General features: G+C 45.5%; 1 protein-coding gene across 1 annotated transcript in view; it reads right to left on the minus strand.

Annotated features, from left to right (window-relative positions):
- DCDC2C (doublecortin domain containing 2C) overlaps positions 1-19,059 on the minus strand; it is a 44,345-nt gene that overhangs the window by 23,556 nt on the left and 1,730 nt on the right. The window contains exons 2-4 of the mRNA XM_033124448.1: positions 13,139-13,190; positions 5,698-5,774; positions 322-450 (exon numbers count right to left, since the gene is read on the minus strand). Of these exons, the coding sequence (XP_032980339.1) occupies positions 322-450; positions 5,698-5,774; positions 13,139-13,190 (258 nt within the window). The remainder of the gene's footprint in view (positions 1-321; positions 451-5,697; positions 5,775-13,138; positions 13,191-19,059) is intronic.

Below are 19,059 nucleotides of genomic sequence, written 5' to 3' on the forward strand. Positions count from 1 at the left end.
ATACCAACCGCAGCATCTAACGAAATGTTGAAGGTTGGCCCACCCAGTGGGGGCTGAGGGCCTGACTCTGCCTGGTTAGGCTTATTCACCACGCCCAGCATGAGGAAGACGCCCCGTAAGTTCTGTTGAATGAATCATGAAAGAAACCAGTTAAAATCAGTGTGGCACAAAGACAGGAAGCGCTGTCTGCCTCTGAGAGTTAAAATCAGAGTTAACAATCGGTCACTGAGACCCTGCTGGTCCACGCAGGACCTTCTCCCAGAAAAGCACAAAACTGAGCTGCTGTGACCCCCGAGTCTTCACCAGGTGACAGGGCCTTACTTTCGCACGCCCCCCAGAGGGAAGACCTTCTCTCCAATCGTGGCCAGCACGTTATTCCATTCCATCAGACTGAACTTGGGTATGATAATCCGTACGGGTGGAGTAAATAATTGTCCATTTGTGAAAACACTGTAAGAATAAAAAGAAAAGCAGCCATTAGTATCTCACGTGTCAGGGGAAAACACTGGAAATTCAAGGAAAGATATATAATGAAAGGATGTAGAAAGCACGCCACGCACACCTAGTCCATGCCTAGTCCACACCTGCCCTGCAGAGGGCCGCAAGCCAGCTGTGTGGGACGCCGGAAACAAAACGCCAGGAAATACCTTTCATAGAATATAAAATGCCCAGATGAGTAAGACAAAACTGCTTTTTAAAAAACTGCGCCTCCACTACGGAGGGTAAAATGGAAGAAAACTGAATCCATTTGGAAAACAAAGGGGGACATTTTGCTTTTAAAAATTCAGCTATTTTCCCTTCCCATGGAGCCAAGACAGTGTCCCAAAGGGAATAATGTGCAGTCCTTTGAAAAGATAATAGAAACTATTGATTTCATGCCTGCACCTTGAAGGCAACTTTCACAAGGATCCCAGTGGCTTTATTCTATTATTTCTACGTGTCAGGGTGGGGGTGCAGGGGTACAGGGGTGGGGGGCCCGGTACAAAACCCAGGGCCCTGGTGTTGGGAGGCTGTGCCACTTAGTCAAAGCCACTTGGCAACAGTTTCAAACTCTTGTGACTCATGTTGAAACAATGTAACTATGAGGCTTATTTCTGTAAGTCTAGAAGTAATGAATAGTAAGTACTTTTAACAACGCAAGCTCAATTTTACAATTCTGGCTCTCAATTTTTTATTATGTATGGTAGTTGCTGTTATTCCTAAAATGCACATAATTTAAAATGGGAGAAATACGTCTGGGTTTTTTTTTTTTGAGTAAATATAAATTTTAATATAACGTATTTGTGTACAATAAAGAGAATCAGCTTTCTCTCAAAGCTCTGTGGACACAGGCTTCCACTCAGCCCAGAGTCCAGTTTCTCCCATGTTAAAATACCACCCAAAACAAACCCTCGAAAGGAGTGTCCTGTGCAAGTTACATCACAGTTCATCCATGTGATATAACTACTCAGTAAATATTTGCTACACTATTTCCATCTATTGCTTTTCCTGAATGGTTCATGCCAAAAGTCTTTGCAAACATAGATTATTAATAATAATTTAAAAAGAAAGAAATGTTTAAACAAGGTCATATTATATTTTTGTCTAAATGTTTAAACATATTTAATATACATTCTCATCCTGAGTGTGGGGAAACAGGCACACAGTTATGGGCTGAATTGTGCGGCCCCCAAGTTTGGGCAGTCCTAGCCAGAGAACGAACACACGAACACACACACACACACACACACACAGTTGGCGCAGCTGACAGTGAGCGCAATCCTGCGGACGGACGCTGTGGCAATCAGCTTGCTGAGCTGTGCAGGTCAGTCACCACTCACCCAGTCTTTCTGCTCTGTGAAATCCAACCCACGTAAATGGACAGAGATATACATGTAAAGATGCTTCTTGTAGGATTATTTACAAAAACAAAAGTATAAAAACAACCTAGGGGCCGGCCCGGTGGTTCAGGCGGTTAGAGCTCCACACTCCTAACTCCAAAGGCTGCCGGTTCGATTCCCACATGGGCTAGTGGACTCTCAACCACAAGGTTGCCGGTTCAACTCCTCTAGTCCCACAAGGGATGGTGGGCTCCGCCCCCTGCATCTAAGATTGAACACGGCACCTTGAGCTGAGCTGCCTCCCGGATGGCTCACCTGGTTAGAGCGCATCCTCTCAACCACAAGGTTGCTGGTTGGACTCCAGCAAGGGGTGGTGGGCTGCGCCCCCTGCAATTAGCAATGGCAACTGGACCTGGAGCTGAGCTGCGCCCTCCACAACTAAGACTGAAAGGACAACAACTTGAAGCTGAACAGCACCCTCCACAACTAAGACTGAAAGGACAACAACTTGACTTGGAAAAAAGTCCTGGAAGTACACACTGTTCCCCAACAAAGTCCTGTTCCCCTTAGCCAATAAAAATCTTTAAAAAACAAAAAACAACCTAAATGTCTGAGTATGGAGGAATGGTTAAATAAATTACAGCATAGTTATACAACAATAAATGGTGCCACCACTTAAAATTGTTTATGCAGAATTTGTTACTTACAGGGGGACAATGATCAATTCTAGCTGATGCTGTGAAGACGCCTGACGGCAGGTGTCGAGGGAACACTAAAAGGAAACATCCCTCGAGGCTAACAGTGCTTATTTGGATGAGTGGGATAACAAGGGACTTTGAATCTTTACACTTTTCTAGACTTCCACATTTTTATAATAAGCATGTAAACATGGGGAAAACTACATATAAGAATTTTTTTTAATTTTTAAAGGTAAAGAAAGGAAATAAATGCTGTATCCAATTTATAAATTAGGAACTTGCAGGTTCAGAGAGAGTTATGGACTTAACACATCTCTAAGAGTTTGGGGGTTGAGCTGAAGAATGAACTAGACCTTTCTTGCGATGCCAGCTTTGAGGTCTGTGCTGTCCTAGTATTACACAATCAGTCTTCCATCTAAACCACCCAAAAACAATTTCCCAGGATGGAGCAGTAACAAGCAGGAGGGGCCCCTGGATGCACAGCCAAAGACCATCCTTGTTACTTTATGGCGTATCTGAATTTTGGAATACTAAGTAGCCATTTTTAAAAGCACAGCTTATCTATATGTGCTGATAAAGAAGCACCTTCTTGATGAATTGGGTGGTGAAAAAAAGGAAGAAACACAACAGTGTATGCAGTTTACGTATCCCTATTAAAGCAGAGCCTGCCTCCCAAGGAGACTCTAGTAACTACTAACACTGGTTGCCTCTGGGAAGTCACTAAAGAACTGGGGATAGAAAGTGGGAGGAAGACTTACTTGAATTATATACCTTTTAAAACTATACACAGAGGGTGCCAACAAAATGTAGACACATTTTAAGAAAGGAAAATACTATCAATTGCAACAATATATACTGATAACAAAGGATGAATACAAGTCACATTTGACTTCTGCAACTACAAGAGGTGCTCAAAGTGGTTCCCATCAGCGTCCAGACACTTCTGATTACGGCAAACTACTGCTTGAGCATCGATAACATCTCTTAAAATGTGTATACATTTTTTTGGCACCCCCGGTATTTACCATGAACATAAATTACTGTGGGCATAAAAAAAAATAGTTAATTTTTAAAAATAACTTTGAAGTAAGTTAAAAGCATAAAAACTACTTTGTCAATGCACCACTTAATGTGATACTAAATTTTAATAGGAAATATTTTAAATAGGACATATTTTTCAAATTTTTTAAATAAGAAAGAGCACATGGATCTAGCAAGGGGTTTTAGTCAGTGACGATGGTGACGGATGGCTGCCGTTTACGCAACTCTACCACGTTACACGAGACTCACCGGGGTGACCTCTGTCTAACCACCATGATGTACACCCGAAACTAATCTCATATTGTGTGTCTCCTATAATTGAAAACTACATTTAAAAAATTAAAATTTACCATGTTATACAGCTCAGTTAGTGACAGAACCAGGAGGTAAAGGAGCCTCAGCCTCCATGCTGGCGAGTTCACGGTCAAGGTCTCGACCAGCTATATTCTGAGAGACCCAGACAGTTATGGGTGTCAGGTTCTTTCTCCAACTCGGGCAGCTGCAGACTTCACGCTCCACGAGCCACCAGGCCCCACCACCTTGGCTCCCCCACTTACGAGGAAGGGTCTAAACCCTTCCCCCTCCAACATCAAAGACTCTGAAAGCCACCCTAACTGTTTTGTGTGTGTTGGTTCATATGGTTACAAGATGTCCACACAAACATGGTCAGGTCTTTTCTTTGTAGAAAAGATCCTGCATTTGTATAGATATTTGGGTCCGTCTAGTGGGATTTCCAGGACACCAATATAAAGGATGGAGCATATGCTGCAAGAGTAAATGGTTTACAATAGGAAAAAAGTCTGTCCAAATATCCAAATAAGTGAGACTCACTGACGTCTTGGGTCATGCAAAAAAAAAAAAAAAAAAAAGTGGCTTTCGGGATGCAAGTCTTTGCCAGGAAAGACCCACAGACCCATCAGCCAAAGACGTCCAAGATTTCTATACATTCTTCAGAATGACATGCCCATGGTGTTTAGAAATAGCATGATTTCATTATTTCAAAACAGCTCTCAGATTAATAAAAGGCATCTATAAAAGATTTACTAATGTATTTCAGCGGCCCCCTTGTAGAAGCCTAAGGAAAGGTATTTTGAAGAAAAGATCCTTATGTTTTGAGGATACTGAGAGGAACAGTTTGGCTAATAAACCAGTCCCTTTGTCATTCAGGTCCCCAATCTGGGGCTCTGTTGGGTCTTGTAGGGGTTTTCCAGCCTCCTGGTCTCCCCGCCCTTTGCTGATCAGCATGAGAGTGAAGGACAATCATACAGGAAAGGGGCAGAGGTGACTGGCTGACCAAGGCCAGGACTGGACGCGCCTGCCAGTGTCCCTCTGACACTGAGAGCCCACGACTCGGAGACTCACTGACGTTCCTCCCCTCAGAGCAGAGCCTGGTACAAGGGAGGGTGCTGTCTCCAGTCCACTTCCGGGCCTTTAACCCCTAAGTGTGAAAACATCACAATATAAGGAGGATGGCGGGAAGAACCGCCATGTGGAGAAGTCCTACTCCGTGACGAGCACTGGGCGGGGCTTTGTGGGAGCACCCCACCCGTGTAAATGGGGCATCAGTCCTGATTTACAGAGAGAGGAAGTCCGTGGACCTTCCCACAGCCGGAGTCCAGTGTGTTCTCTTTCCCCAGTACTGGGCCAAAAGCGGTCTCGGTTCACGTGGACATAGTCAACTAGGACCCCTGTGCCTGCACCTTCGTGGCTCCCAGGGCAGCTGGCGGCTGAGGCTGCGACATGTTCGGCCCTGTAGCAACACTTGACGTGCTGTGACCCTACAAGCCTTTTGGGAGTAAGAGCTTATGGGAGGAAAAGTTGCTTTTACATTTCCTTTCAACATCCAGCAGCTGCTTGCTTAATAGGAAGTCAAAGCCTAAGACTGCATTGTCCATTTTCAGCCCCGTGACGCCTGTTCTGAATGACGTGGCAGCTGGATTGCTTTGCCAAAATCCAGGTTCAAGAGAGAATGAAGGGTAGCCCTGGGAAGGCTGACCCCCAGGGGTCCTGGAAGAAGAGTTAGCCGACAGAGAAGCTGGAGGCGAGGAGAAGGGAGGCAAGGGAAGGGGTCTGTCCGGCTGGGTGTCATCTGAGGGACCCTGCAAGCTGTGCTTTCTCTCCCTCCATACAGTACTCACTTTATGTGTCGGCACAGACGATGACACGTTTGCCACCTGGAAGGCACACTGATATCACAGTGTACCACCGGTTTGATCTGAAAAAAGGAGAAGTAAGCTTCAGGATTCAGTTCACACAAACACTTGTTACACATGAACTATATGCACCACCCCCCAAACCTAAGTAAAGGTGGGGGCCTCGCTCACAGAAGACATGGGGAGACCCAGGAGGGGTTCAGGGACAGATGCATCCAGCCAGGGCCACACGGGACGTGGGGTGGAAGCTGTGCATCGAGGGGAGGAAAGGTCCACGTGGGAAGGAGCAGCGTGCAAGGGCACCACAGCTGACAGGGCCAACTGTGTAACACACTCCTACGTCCACTGTTATCCTACTCTCATACTACGTACAACAGTGAAAAGCAACACCACAAATATCAGCAATGAGCATGAATCTACACACCGAGTTTGAAAACAAAACAACAGAAAGTACCCTCGGCACGATTCTATTAAGGTACAGCTACGCTGAGAAACCACGTGCTGCTTGATTGCACAAAATCATGGAAACAAGCTAATTGTTCATGTTATGGCACCGATTCATTAACCCTGATGCCACTTGCCTAATTAAATGACTCCAGCAATTAAATGCATGACTCTGGATTCTTTTTCCCTGTACGCCACACAATAATCTCCTAAGAAATGTCAAGCAAATGTAGTTTTCCACGACTGTCTGACCCTGGTGACAGTTTCAAAAACTTGTGTCACTCATCTGGCCTGAGAGACTGAAGGACTCAGTGGGGTTCAGAGCTCTTTAACCAACCGCCCGAGGTAATTAAAACAGATGTACCATGATGGGAGGCACCAGAGCTCACCACAGCTGCATGTCCCCAACTAGCAGCCTTGGTTTATCACGCCTACTACGCGCCAGGCCCTGCGTCCACACCTTTATATGCATCCATACTTAATCCTCACATGACCAGGGAAAATGTCCGGGTAACAATCACAGAGGTTATATGATCATCCCAAGAACTCACAGTTATTAAGTGCCTTAACATGATAAGCCATCAAAAACTGTGTTATTGTCGTTTCTGGAATAATGGGGATTTGAACCTATGCCAATGTAGCAATTTGGAGTGTGTGTTTGGAGTCATCCGTGATTCCAGTACTGGCTGTGTCACTTTCTAGCTGGTACCCTTGGCCAACTTGTGTTTCTTGACCTAAGCCTCTGTGTCTTCGTGCAGGCGATGGAGAGAAAAGTCACACATCCCTCAAGAGGTTTGCTTTCAAAACGAGTAACACAAAAAGCGATGGCACATTGTCCAGAGTCTCGCAAACTGCCTGAAGCAACTTAAGAGCTCACCTGACTTTCCCAGGAGTGCCAGAGTCTTAGTGGTCAGCCATTCTGGAGGGATGTAGGAATGAGAAAGGGGCAGGCTGGCCACAACCGCCTTTGTCCCCCTGCACTGTGACCATAGAAACGGAGCAAACCCTCTACGCCTTCCTCAGCCTGCCCTGGTTTTACGCTGCCACGTGGGCTCCCAAGGGAAAGAATAGGCAAGCGTGTCTATAACATGGTTGGGCGGCTATTTTCCAGCTTTTGGAAATTTTTACATGACAAAAGCACCATGACTAGGGTTTTGGGGTTTTTTTTTTTAATTGGGGAATATGGGGGACAGTGTGTTTCTCCAGGGCCCATCAGCTCCAAGTCGTTGTCCTTCAATCTAGTTGTGGAGGGCGCAGCTCAGCTCCAAGTCCAGTCGCCGTTTTCAATCTTTAGTTGCAGGGGGTGCAGCCCACCTTCCCATGTGGGGATTGAACTGGTGACCTTGTTGTTGAGAGCTCACGCTCTAACCAACGGAGCCATCCGGCTGCCCCTGACTAGTTTTATGATTGACGTAGCTGATGTCGTGTACTTTGTAAAGTTCGATCATGATTCTAAAAGTCAGGGTTGCGCCCCCTCTGGAAAGCCGGAAAGGGAGCAGGGCACATGCTTGCTGGCCCTCATGAAGGTTCCTAGCTGAGCTGCCACTGGCTGAAATGTCCCTGCTCGGGTCCCCTTTGTGCCCTGTGAGACCTCACCTGAGCTGTGAGTGGGAGCTGCCGGGGCTGGGGGAGCGGAGGGCTGGGTGGCCCAGGCCGGCATCGCCAAGCTCCTGGTGGGAAGGCTGGTGGCCGGAGGGCAGTGACTCGCCTGAGGTCAGCAAGGTCGCGCCAAAGGGGCGAGAGCCAAGAGCCCGGGGCCCCGGACAGGGCAGCTGCCTCCTAACTCCTCCTCCAGAACAGCGGTACACTGCGAACTTTATTACAAATCCTGTTTTCCAGTGATTTATGTCTTTATGTTGAAAGATGCCTGATCTTCTCCAAACTATTCTGACTTACGCTGAGCTGCTCCTGGAACTCGGTTTCCTCCTTCTCCCTCTCCACTCCCCGTCACCTCATCACCTCCTCAGCAACCTCGCCTTTCTCCAAAGGTGAAGACACATATGCAAAGCAAGTCATCCACCGCCAGGTGTTCTTGCAGTGAGCTCGACATTCAGGGGACAGCCTTCAGCTACTCCATTTGTAAAAATAAAACAGGAGCAGACGAGGCTCCCACTGCTCCTGGCTTGCTGTTAGTCATCTATTCGCTGAATAGTCTCTAATGATGGTCAGTACGAAGAAAACAACTGAGAAGGAAGAAAGAGGAAGGCTGCGGGGTAAGGAGCTGAGGAAAACAAGACTACACGAGATGGCATGGGCTGCATTTTGCCAAAGTTAGCGGATCTATCTGCCCATGTGGCTGAACTGTAGTCAACAGGGAACAGTGAGGGTGTGGGGGGAGACTCACTGAGTCAGCTCCTGTGACGAGCCTAGGGAAAGGAAGCAAGGTCGACGCGTGAAGTAGGTGCAGAGGTAGGGAGAAGGGAAACGATCAGGCCACAGGCACAGCAGGACTGGCTGTGCCGAGCCAGCCACTCCAAAAGCATCTCCATCAGCAGTCTGACACCAAAACTTAAATGTCCACCACTGGTTGCTCTTTGGACCAAGATGCCATCTCCAAAATGTCCCTGACAGAAACGCAAATACCTCACATGGCAGAAAAATGAAGTTAGCCTTCTCCTGTGAACACCAGTCGTCCATGGCCTGAGCCCCGGGCGGGAGGGGCATACAGGGAACATGGAGGAAAGGATATTCTAAAGAGAAGGGGAGGAAAGTGAGGGTGGGGAGAAGAGACACCCCTCAACTGAAGCGTAACTCCTACACAACAGAAAGAACAAGGTTTAGAGCAGGATCAGTGAAACAGAAAACAGAACAAGAAAGAGAGAAAACCAATAAAAACAAGTTGGTTCTTTGAGAAGATCAATGAACTTGATAAACCTGTAGTCAGACTGATCAGGAAAAATAGAAAACACAAATGACCAACATCAGGAATGAGAGAGGTCATATCCCTTCAGATTCCACAGATTTAATAGGACAAGAGAATGTTATAAACAATTTCATGCCAATAAATTCAACAACTTCAATGAAATGGGCAAATAAAAAGACACAAACTACTCAAAGTTCACTCGAGAAGAAACAGACAACCTGAAGAGCCCTAGATATATGAAAGTAGTGGGATTTGTAGTTAAAAACCTTCTCACAAAGACAACTGCAGGCCTACATGGCATCCCGAGGAAATTCTACCAAACTTTTAGGGGAGAAACGAGAGCAAAACCAGAGAAAGATATCACAAAGGAAAAGGAAAAAAAAACACACACACATCTCTCCATGAATATAGATACAAAATCTCCAAACAAAATTTTAGCAGATAAAATACAACCATAAATGAAAAGAATAATACTTTGTGGCCAAGAGGGATTTATCCCAAGAATGCAAGGTTGGCTTAACATTAAAAATCAATCAGTGTAAATCATAATATTAACAAAGTAAAACTGAAAAACCACATGATTGTCTCAAACACAGAAAAAGTCCTGCCTGGTCCCATCTGAGTCTCAGTCTGACATCCGTGCAGAGCTTCTCCCCTCAGCCCAAGCCTGGTGCAGCTGCAGTGGGCAGGATGCATGTTTGAAATTATGTCACTGCCTTCAGCCTCTTCCTCCTCCCAGCTTGTCCAGGGCTGGGCTGGAGGGTGTAAGAAAGGCAGTGCCTACATGATCTGACCTCCCTGGCAGGTGTCCACATATGGCTTCCATGGGCTCTTCTGAGAACCTCCTTAGGGACCCCCACACTGCACTGCCTGAAATGTAGACGATGAACCCGCAGTGGACTCCTGCCCCACCCCCACCCCCAAACCCCTCCCTACATTCCGTGGTGGACATGCAGCTGGCACACTGCTGCCCCCCACGCTGTCCTCACAGGTAGCTCACAGGCCTCATCTTTCAGGTGCTTTCGGGGACAGAGAAGTGGATCCGACCTCTGCACTCACCTGCAAAGCCAAACCCCTCCCACACAGGCCAGGTCCTCCCAAGCACACTTTTATGCTCCTTCAGCAAGGAGCTGCCCCTCTTCTCTCCTGTAGCCACCCCCGCTTTCTGAGAGGTTCTCTGGAACCCCATACTCGATTTGAAGGGATGTGAATCACCCATAAGGAGGAGGGGAAGTGCCAGAGCATTCTCTGCTCTTAAAACTTCATTCCTTAAACTTACTAACTTATAGTCCTTCTTACGTAAGGTTTCAAAGGTGACGGTGGGTGGACCTGTCTGGTGTCTTAAGTACATCCTACATGTTATGTCTGACACTTTAGAAAGTGTGTGGGAAGTGTCAGCCAAAATTCCAAGGTATTAGGTGCCATCAGTTAGCAGCTCGGTGGTGGCCCCAACTTTTTCAGTATTGGCTGCTCCACAGACACACATCTAGGCAAATGCTTTGCTCCCACCAGGAGAAGAATTTACACACCAAACAGCAATAATCACAGCCCATTTTCAGGGTGTGACCTCTCCCACCAAGCGAGAGGGGTCGTCAACATCGAGCACGTCCCGGCCACACACACTACGCGACCCCAAAACACCAGGGGAAGTGTGGGCATCCTCATACACCACTGGAAGCAATGGACGTTTTTAGAAACTTTCTGGAAACAAGTATTAAAGCGGTTAAGAATGTGCATGTAATGTCACTTCTCTATAAACAGGACTGTGAACAGATATGTCTCTGGAGGGTCCATTATACACGGTTTACAACAACGAAAAGGCAGAGTGACATAAAGGACTGCTGATAACGAATGGGTTATGATCGGATCACATGATGGAACGTTTTGCAGCCATTAAAAATCATGTTGCAGGGCAGACGGGTGGCTCAGTTGGTTGGAGTGTGAGTTCTGCGCAACAGGGCTGCCGGTTCGATTCCCACATGGGCCAGTGAGCTGCGCCCTCCACAACTGGAGTGAAGTCAATGAGCTGCTGCTGAGCTCCCAGGTGGACAGATGGTTCAGTGGGTTGGAGCGCGTCCTCTCAACCACAAGGTTGCCGGTTCGATTCCAGCAGGGGATGGTGGGCTGCGCCCCCTGCAACTAACAACAGCAATGGGACCTGGAGCTGAGCTGCGCCCTCCACAATTAAGACTGAAAGGACAACAACTTGACTTGGAAAAAGTTCCAGAAGTACACACTGTTCCCCAATAAAGTCCTGTTTCGCTTCCCCAATAAAATCTTTAAAAAAAAAAAATCATGCTGCAGAAAATCACTGACTATATTAAACTGTCATAATACATAGCTGCTGAAAAGCAGATAAGAAAATACTATGTGTTGATGGATTACATTTCTGCAAATACACACATATAGGTGCATGAGTATGTGTATATATGTGTGTTTCTGTATATTTCCTACTTGTGCAGAGAGCAACTACTGGAAACGGACGTGGCAAAACGCAGAGTGATCTCTGGGGGGGGTTGGATGGTGGGTGGTGTTCATTTTCTTCACTGAGCTTTCCTGCAAAGCGTTTCTGACATTTTTCCCAACAAGAACTACTTTTATAATTAGATTTTTAAAGGAAAGAAATATAAATTCCAAAAGAAAAGTTACAAAACTCTTTCAGGCCGCCGTAGTCTGACCAGTGAGCGCACGGCGATCCAGTGCCGACTGTAAGAGGATACGTCTCATGTGTGTGCTGAAGGTCTGGGATGCTTGTTCATCTCAGGCTGGTCGCCTACTCATGTGGTGAGATGCCCGGGAGCTCCCTTCCTGTGCTAAAATGTTAACTATTACCTGTGATCATTTCTTAGTTGCTAAATCACTGAATTGTACAAAGGGTAAACATAGACTCAAACTTGAAGAACAGCTCTCCAGGGCTCCTTTTCAGAATTGTGGGGCTCCCCACTCTCAGAGCCGCCCCCCTCCACCCTCACCGCCAGGGAAAGCAGGTATCCAGGCATCAGGAATAACCGCACACCATTTCCACTCTCTTTAGGGTAGCCCTGAAATTCAGGGGCTGCCAGAATTCCTTTCTGGTTGCAAACTTTCAGTCTTGCCCCCAGCAAGTTCCAATATAAGTGAGTGAGTGAGTAATAAATTGTACTTGATTCATCCCACATGCTGACTCGCACAAGCAGCTAAATGCGTCTGCCGGCTGCGCGCCATGTGGGATCAGTGCTGGAGCTGCTAGGATGTCCTTTACGGGGACACTGGGTGTTGCTTCAAAGACATGGAGAAGTCCCGCTGCTTTGAGATGTGGGGGAAGAGCACCAGCGTTACCTAGTGCTGGGACCTTCTGTGTGTCTCATCACTTAATCCCCACAGCAGTTTTTGAAGGTCGAGAGCCTCGTCTCCATTTCACAGAGGAGAAAACTTAGCAACAGCAAAACCATGACTTAGGAAGTAGGTACTCTAACAACATCTCACCTTTGAAATGCTCCTCAAAATACAAGTCCTTTTTTTTTAAAGTAAAAAGCATGTTATATTCTAAATGTCAACAGGCTAACTGATTTAAAACTGCAATTTTTGTTGCTCATTAAAAAAAAAGGTGGGTCTCTTTTAACTTGTATCTTAAAGGTTTTTGTTTGGGGAGGTTGTTGTTGTTGTTTGCTAAGAATCAAGTGATGTGAACAGAGAAATGGAACCTTCCATCTGGCAGACCTTTCAAATGTCTACCCAGTACAAAGACGTTCAGAACACAGGGCAAATTTTAAATTAGCACGATAATTAGCTTCAACTTCGTGTAACTTAAAATAACTTTTCCTGACACCCATCTTTTCAAATCCCCCAAAACGAAAGAAAAGCAAAACATTTTCATGAATAACTGCACAGTGCGTCTCAAAGGTGACGTCTCCCTAACTGTGGTCCTGGAACGTTCTCACTGACGCCCCTCGGCGCTCTCACAAGCGTGACAAGCTGCAAAGGCGAGTTCCGGCACCAAGAGCAACGTGCCTCTGTAGGCATTCCTGAAGAAGTGCTGTTTTTGTAAAACTTCAATTATTGAAAACTGACATTTACATTTTTACCAAATCATCCAATTTATCCCGTCCTCATCCTTAGTTATGAGCAGTGAACACTTACTTCCTTCAACTTTCTCATCTTTTCAGGTTTTCTGGGAACTATATGAATATAACTGCAAAAAAAAAGAGAAAGAAAAACCTAGTTAGAAGGTAAATATTTAGGTAAAAATTTTCATCCTCAGGGGCGGCCGGTTAGCTCAGCTGGTTAGAGCGCGGTGCTCTTAACAACAAGGTTGCCTGTTCGATCCCCCATGGGCCACTGTGAGCTGCGCCCTCCACAACTGGACTGAAACAACTACTTGACTTGGAGCTGACGGGACCTGGAAAAACACACTTAAAATCAATAAAAGTTAAAAAAAAGAAACACAAACTGATCCTTTTTAGGACCAGCATTACAATATACGACTCTGCAGCAAGTTAGAGCTAAAATCAAGAGCACCGTAAATGCTCAGATCTACTTTGATGAGTAACAGCAACGTGGCTGTAGGGTGGTTTCCACACTGGCACCGCTGGCATCATCCAGGGAAGACGTCTCTTAGATGGCAGTGCTTTCCCTCAGACGTCATTATTAATCAAACAGGGACTACGGAGCTCATCTAATTCAATTCCCCTTTTCACCAGGTCACTCACGCCCAGAACTGTGAGCTCACCCGGGGTCCCACACCAACACCAAAGCACAGCAGCGTCCCAGACTCCTGGTCCAGCTCCCCGTCACCTCCATCTTCCCTTCCTGCCGCACAGAATTTCATCACTGCTTCTATTCTGCCAAACCTGAACACTAGAAAGAGCCACAGGAATAAAATGTGTATGAGTCCCCCTAATACAATTTTTTACCCTTGGGGATTTTTGGAGAGCCTTTCATATGCCTCAAAAAACAGAAAAGAAATTTTTAAATGATAATAATACCTTAAACTTTATATCTGTTAAGACAACTTCCTGATTTAAAATATATACGTATGTGAGATTGTTGTTGTTTTTGATGGTTTTAGCAATATTGAGAAGGATTGGCTAAGAATTGGTAGCTAGAAGAAAAAATAAATTTTTTAAAGTATTCAATATAGAGGCAGAGGCACAAGCTCGGAAACCTAAAGAGCCAGGCAAGCCAAGGAGGCCACGGCAGCAGGGCGTTAGGGAGTGGTGGGGACTGCGGCTAGTGGGCGGGGCTTCCCAGCCAAGACAGCAGTGCTTCCCAGCTGGGGGCACCGTTTCCATGTGGAAATGCAGTCCTTTTGAACAATCAAATCCTCTATTTTTTCCCAAAATAAACCAAAATTTATTACGTGAACTCCCATTATAAAATGTTGCAGCCAGTTTAAACCTTTGAAAACTGTGTGAACAAACAAGACATGGCTGCAAATCTGCAATTTCCCACCTCGGCTGAGGCCCTGAGATGAACTCTTCTTCTAGTCATCTAGTTTTAAATCCCCAAATTTCATATTTGATTATGAACATTAATCCCCCAAATGAGGCCACTTATACTTAAATGGAGACAAAGAGTGAAAATAAATACAGAAAACTCAAGGCATAAAAAGATCTTACAAAAACAGCAAGTGCCATTTATTGTTTCAATGTTGCATTCCAAAAATCTTATAAATAGAACAGAAAGAGGGAAGGAGGAATTCCTCAGCGATCTAGTGAACTGGAGTCTTTAAACCAGGTGTGGAGCGATTTCTCAGTTGAGCTGAGATTTCTTAGGGGGTGGAGGGAGCGGGTATTTGAAACACAGACAGGATCTTAGTCTTCACCTTCTGTCCTCACTGCTTCCCGGGGGAAGGAGAAGCAGCAGCCCACCATTTGAAGCAAGCCAGGCATCAGAACATACTGTGTTCATTTAATTCTCCCAGCGCCACATGGTAGTAGGTATTCATTAATCCCATTTTCATGATGAGGAAACTGAGTCTCAGCGAGGTTATTTAATTTGCTAAATGCAACTCAGGTAGGAAAAGCCAGGATTCAGTTCAACCCAGGTCTTCCCGCCCTGAGCCCACATTCCTCTTTCTCCAGCCCAGCTGCCTCTCCACACATGTTCCTCCTTTCCTTGTGATCCCCTATCCTCAGGGTTCAAATGGGTGGTGAGGAGATTAGAAGCAAAGGTTGAGGTGTAGACAAACTATGATAGTTTGATTTAAACAGCACTTTCACTTTCATCTCAACAACTCACAAGGTGAATAACAAAAACCCTACTATAATTCAAATTCTTTGGGGTCTCCCCCAAACACACACACACACACACACACACAGTGCCCTGATTTAACATTTTGCAGTGAACATGGCTTTCTCCACAAAAGAAATCATTAATGCTAGGCTTTAGAAGACTTTTTTTTCGAAAAGAAATTATTAGCTTATAATATTTTGTTGTATAGAGAAAAAATTATGCTCTTCATTTCCAATTAATTTATTCCAGAAAATGCAGGAAATATCTGAATAATGATTGGCTGTTGCCTAGATCTCAGGGTGTTTGTCTTTTCAATGTTCCATTCCTCAGCGACTGTTAGGGGAAGAGCCACAGGATGGTTAATATATCATCAGGTTTCACTTCATTTGCTGGCGCCACAATTAGATTATTTGCTGATGGAAATTAATTTTAACTGCTCATTGTAATTGCAGAATATACATTCCAACAAATGCTCGCTTGCAGATACCAGCGGAAATCGAACCAAAACATTTTTCAGAGCTTTATTCACCAAAGTCTGCATTCTAATTTCATACTTCACTGGTCTAAAAAGTAGTGAGAAAATGAAATCCAAATGTCTCTCCCTGGTGAACTTCCCGTGTGAATATCACCATCTCATTCACGGTAGTGAAGGTGCTTGGGGAACGAAAAGCAGTCCCACTGGGGACCACATCAGGGTCCCGGCCCCTCCCTGCCCAGGGGGCAGGTCCCATTTCCTTCCTTATCGAAAGTAACATTAGGACATCTGAGAAGGGACACACCTCAAAGTCTTTCTCCATGTTTCTACCACAGATCCAAACATTTTAACTAAATCTCCCTACAAAAGGAGAGGTCTGCCCGGGTCAGTAAGACAATGCCACTGACACTCGGGAGAGCGGGTGGAGAAGCCCCTACTGTGTGTTCCAGGCATGACAAGTGTCCTTCTCATCTGCTCACATATAAAATATATGCTGACTTTGAAAGAAAACGTTTGAAAAAAATAATAATTTTCATCACACATCTACTGAAAAGAACTTTGAAGTCAATTTCTGTAGAAACATATTCTTTTGTTGTAGTGAAGCAGCACTGAAGACTGGATTCTGGTCAGAAACATTGGTTTGTCACAGTCGTGGAGGCTGGAGGTCCAGGATCAAGATGCTGACAGATTCAGAGTCGCTAAGGGCCCTGTTCCTGACGCATAGCCAGCATCTCCTTGCTGTGTCCTCATGTAGTGGAAAGGCCAGCGAGCTCTCCGTGGTCTCTCCTGTAAGGGCACTGGTCCCACTCATGAGGGAACCAACCTCAAGTCCTGATCACCAACCCAAGGCGCCACCACCTAACACCATTACACGGGGGGTTAGGTGTCAACATACGGATTTTGGAGACACAGACACTCAGTTTACAGCATGCAGTAGTTAACCCTGAGAAAATCATCACAAAACCAAATAGCTACAAAGGAAAATATTCTTGTCAATGACTTCTCGTCCGTAACAGGATTACCACAGTAATGAATTTAAACTTGAAAAGTCACAGCACGAATCCAAACTCTACCTCTTAGCAACTGTGATGTCTGTGAGGTGGGATTTTTCTTCACAAACAGCAGGATAGTAAATTTCCATCTTTGCAAAAAAGCATTAAAAATGTGGATCACAAGCAAGCTTGCTCATAAAATCGCACTACCTGGGTGGTTCCAAAAAAACTCAAGCTACTATTTTAATTCGGAGTAGCTTTGAATAGGGAGTATTCCTGGCATTTGGAAGACAAAAATGGAAATTCTCGGTGGAGAATCTCACCTTGATCCCAGCGCTCAAAGCACTTCCTCAAATAGAGTCCCATATAGAAAAGGAGTGGTTCACAATCAAAAAATAAGGAAACCAGCAAGAATATAAAGGGCCCTGAGAGAAAACCAGCCAAAGTAACAGTAAGCAGAGACAAGCTTCAAATACTGGCATTATAGATACAGACCTTAGAAGGGCCATATTTCCATAAAAGGCAAACTTGGAAATACATGCAGAACCAAGAAACTTGAAAAAATGGCAGATCTGAAAAAGAGCCAGATAGACTTTTTTTTTTTAGAAATGGATAACTAAATACTTCAAGTTAAAACTCAATGACTCGGTTTGACAGCACAATGCACATGTGTTGGCATGATAGAAAAAGTAGCTATTAGATCTGTGTGAAGGAAGTACCTCGAATACAGCACAAAGGTAAGACAAGCAAGAGAGCAAGAAATACGTGGGAAAGAGGAGGACTCTTGCAGTAAGAGTCAATGAGCGAGGCCAACCCACTCAGATCCAGAAAGAGGACAGAAAATACACCTGAAGACAGAATGGCTGAGAATGTCGCAAAACCAATGGCAGTCACCACACCAGGGTCTCAAAAGAATCCAGTAAGTCTGCCCTTGGACACAGAATGTAAACCACAGTGCACTGACGTCAAAGGGAAGAGATCTTAAATGGCCAAAAAGATCAAATGTTACTTTGATTTCAAAGAAGGGAATGATGACCGCAGATTTCTCCTCAGCAACCTCTGAGTTGGGATATAAGACTCCCCAGAGTTTTACAGCAAACAGAAATAAGTGTGAAGAAAAAGGGAGCAAGAGCTTCCACTCCTGAGCTAGCCTTCCACAAAAATAAAATGGACACAATAAAAAAACCTCTGTGTGAAACATAAGACATTCAGCAAGATAGGAGGAACTACCATGCTAGCACTCGGGAAAGACAGGAAGTCCAAAGCTATGAGCCCACTATCTGGGGCCACTTGGGCCCAGGGGTTAGTGCCAGTCGGGAACAGGTAGCTGAGAGGCTGATCATGATTTGACAGCCTTTTGTGGCCAGCGGACCGGAGCGCTTGTTCCGGGCCCACCAACAACGGCCTCCCTGTGAACTACCCCTCCTGTGAGTGGGCACATGAGCTACACGTCAGGAGGAGGGAACATTCTGGCAGCAAGCCATCCGGGCGGCCCACATTCTCTCACTCTAAAGCTCTGTTAAGGTGATCACAACCACGGATGGCACAGCATACAAAATCCACTTGGGCAAAAGACAGTATCATCCTAGGCCTCAAATTATTTCCACAGATAAGTTTTAAATGTAATGTCCAGCACACAGTCAAAGGTAACTGGGCGGATGGAGAGAGAAGACAGCACAAGAGAGAGTCAGCAGTAACAGGAGACGTGCGGCATCAGCCGGGGTCACTGCACTGGGAGAACCAGCTGCTGAGTCACCTATGAACAGGCTTGCATGGCAAGGATGAAGCTTCCCGCGTGGCCAGGTGAGTGAGCCCTCCCCGCAGGCCTTCAGATGTCTGCAGCCAGCATATTCATAAGAGTCTCTGAGCCAGAACTCTTGGCTAAGCTGCTCCAGAAGTCCTAATCACAGAAAGCCAGAGATAACAAATGTTGTTTTAAGCCAGTGAGCTTGTGCTAATTGGTTATGAAGCAACAATGCACCCTCCTAGCGAGTCTAACGTGTGTGCACCAGGAGACACATAAAAAGATGCTTCCAGCTGTGCTGCTCATCTCAGCATAAAATGAAAAACGACCCAAATTATCCATCGACAGTTTGGATAGATACACTGGCATATTAACCAATGAAATAATACCTAACAGTGAAAAAGGAAGACCTACAGCTGCATATATTAACACGGAGGGGTCTCACAAGCATCAGCGTGGAACAGCAAGTGCCAGAAAAACATATGCAATACACTTGCTTTTATATGAAGTACACAAACATAAAACACTGAAAGATCTGTCCTTTGGGGACAGATGATTAGGAAAAGATGGGTATGAGAAAAACCAAAACAGAGCTCACCTACAGGCAAAGGACGGG

Source organism: Rhinolophus ferrumequinum, chromosome 13 (assembly GCF_004115265.2).
Source record: "Rhinolophus ferrumequinum isolate MPI-CBG mRhiFer1 chromosome 13, mRhiFer1_v1.p, whole genome shotgun sequence".
NCBI lineage: Eukaryota > Metazoa > Chordata > Mammalia > Chiroptera > Rhinolophidae > Rhinolophus > Rhinolophus ferrumequinum.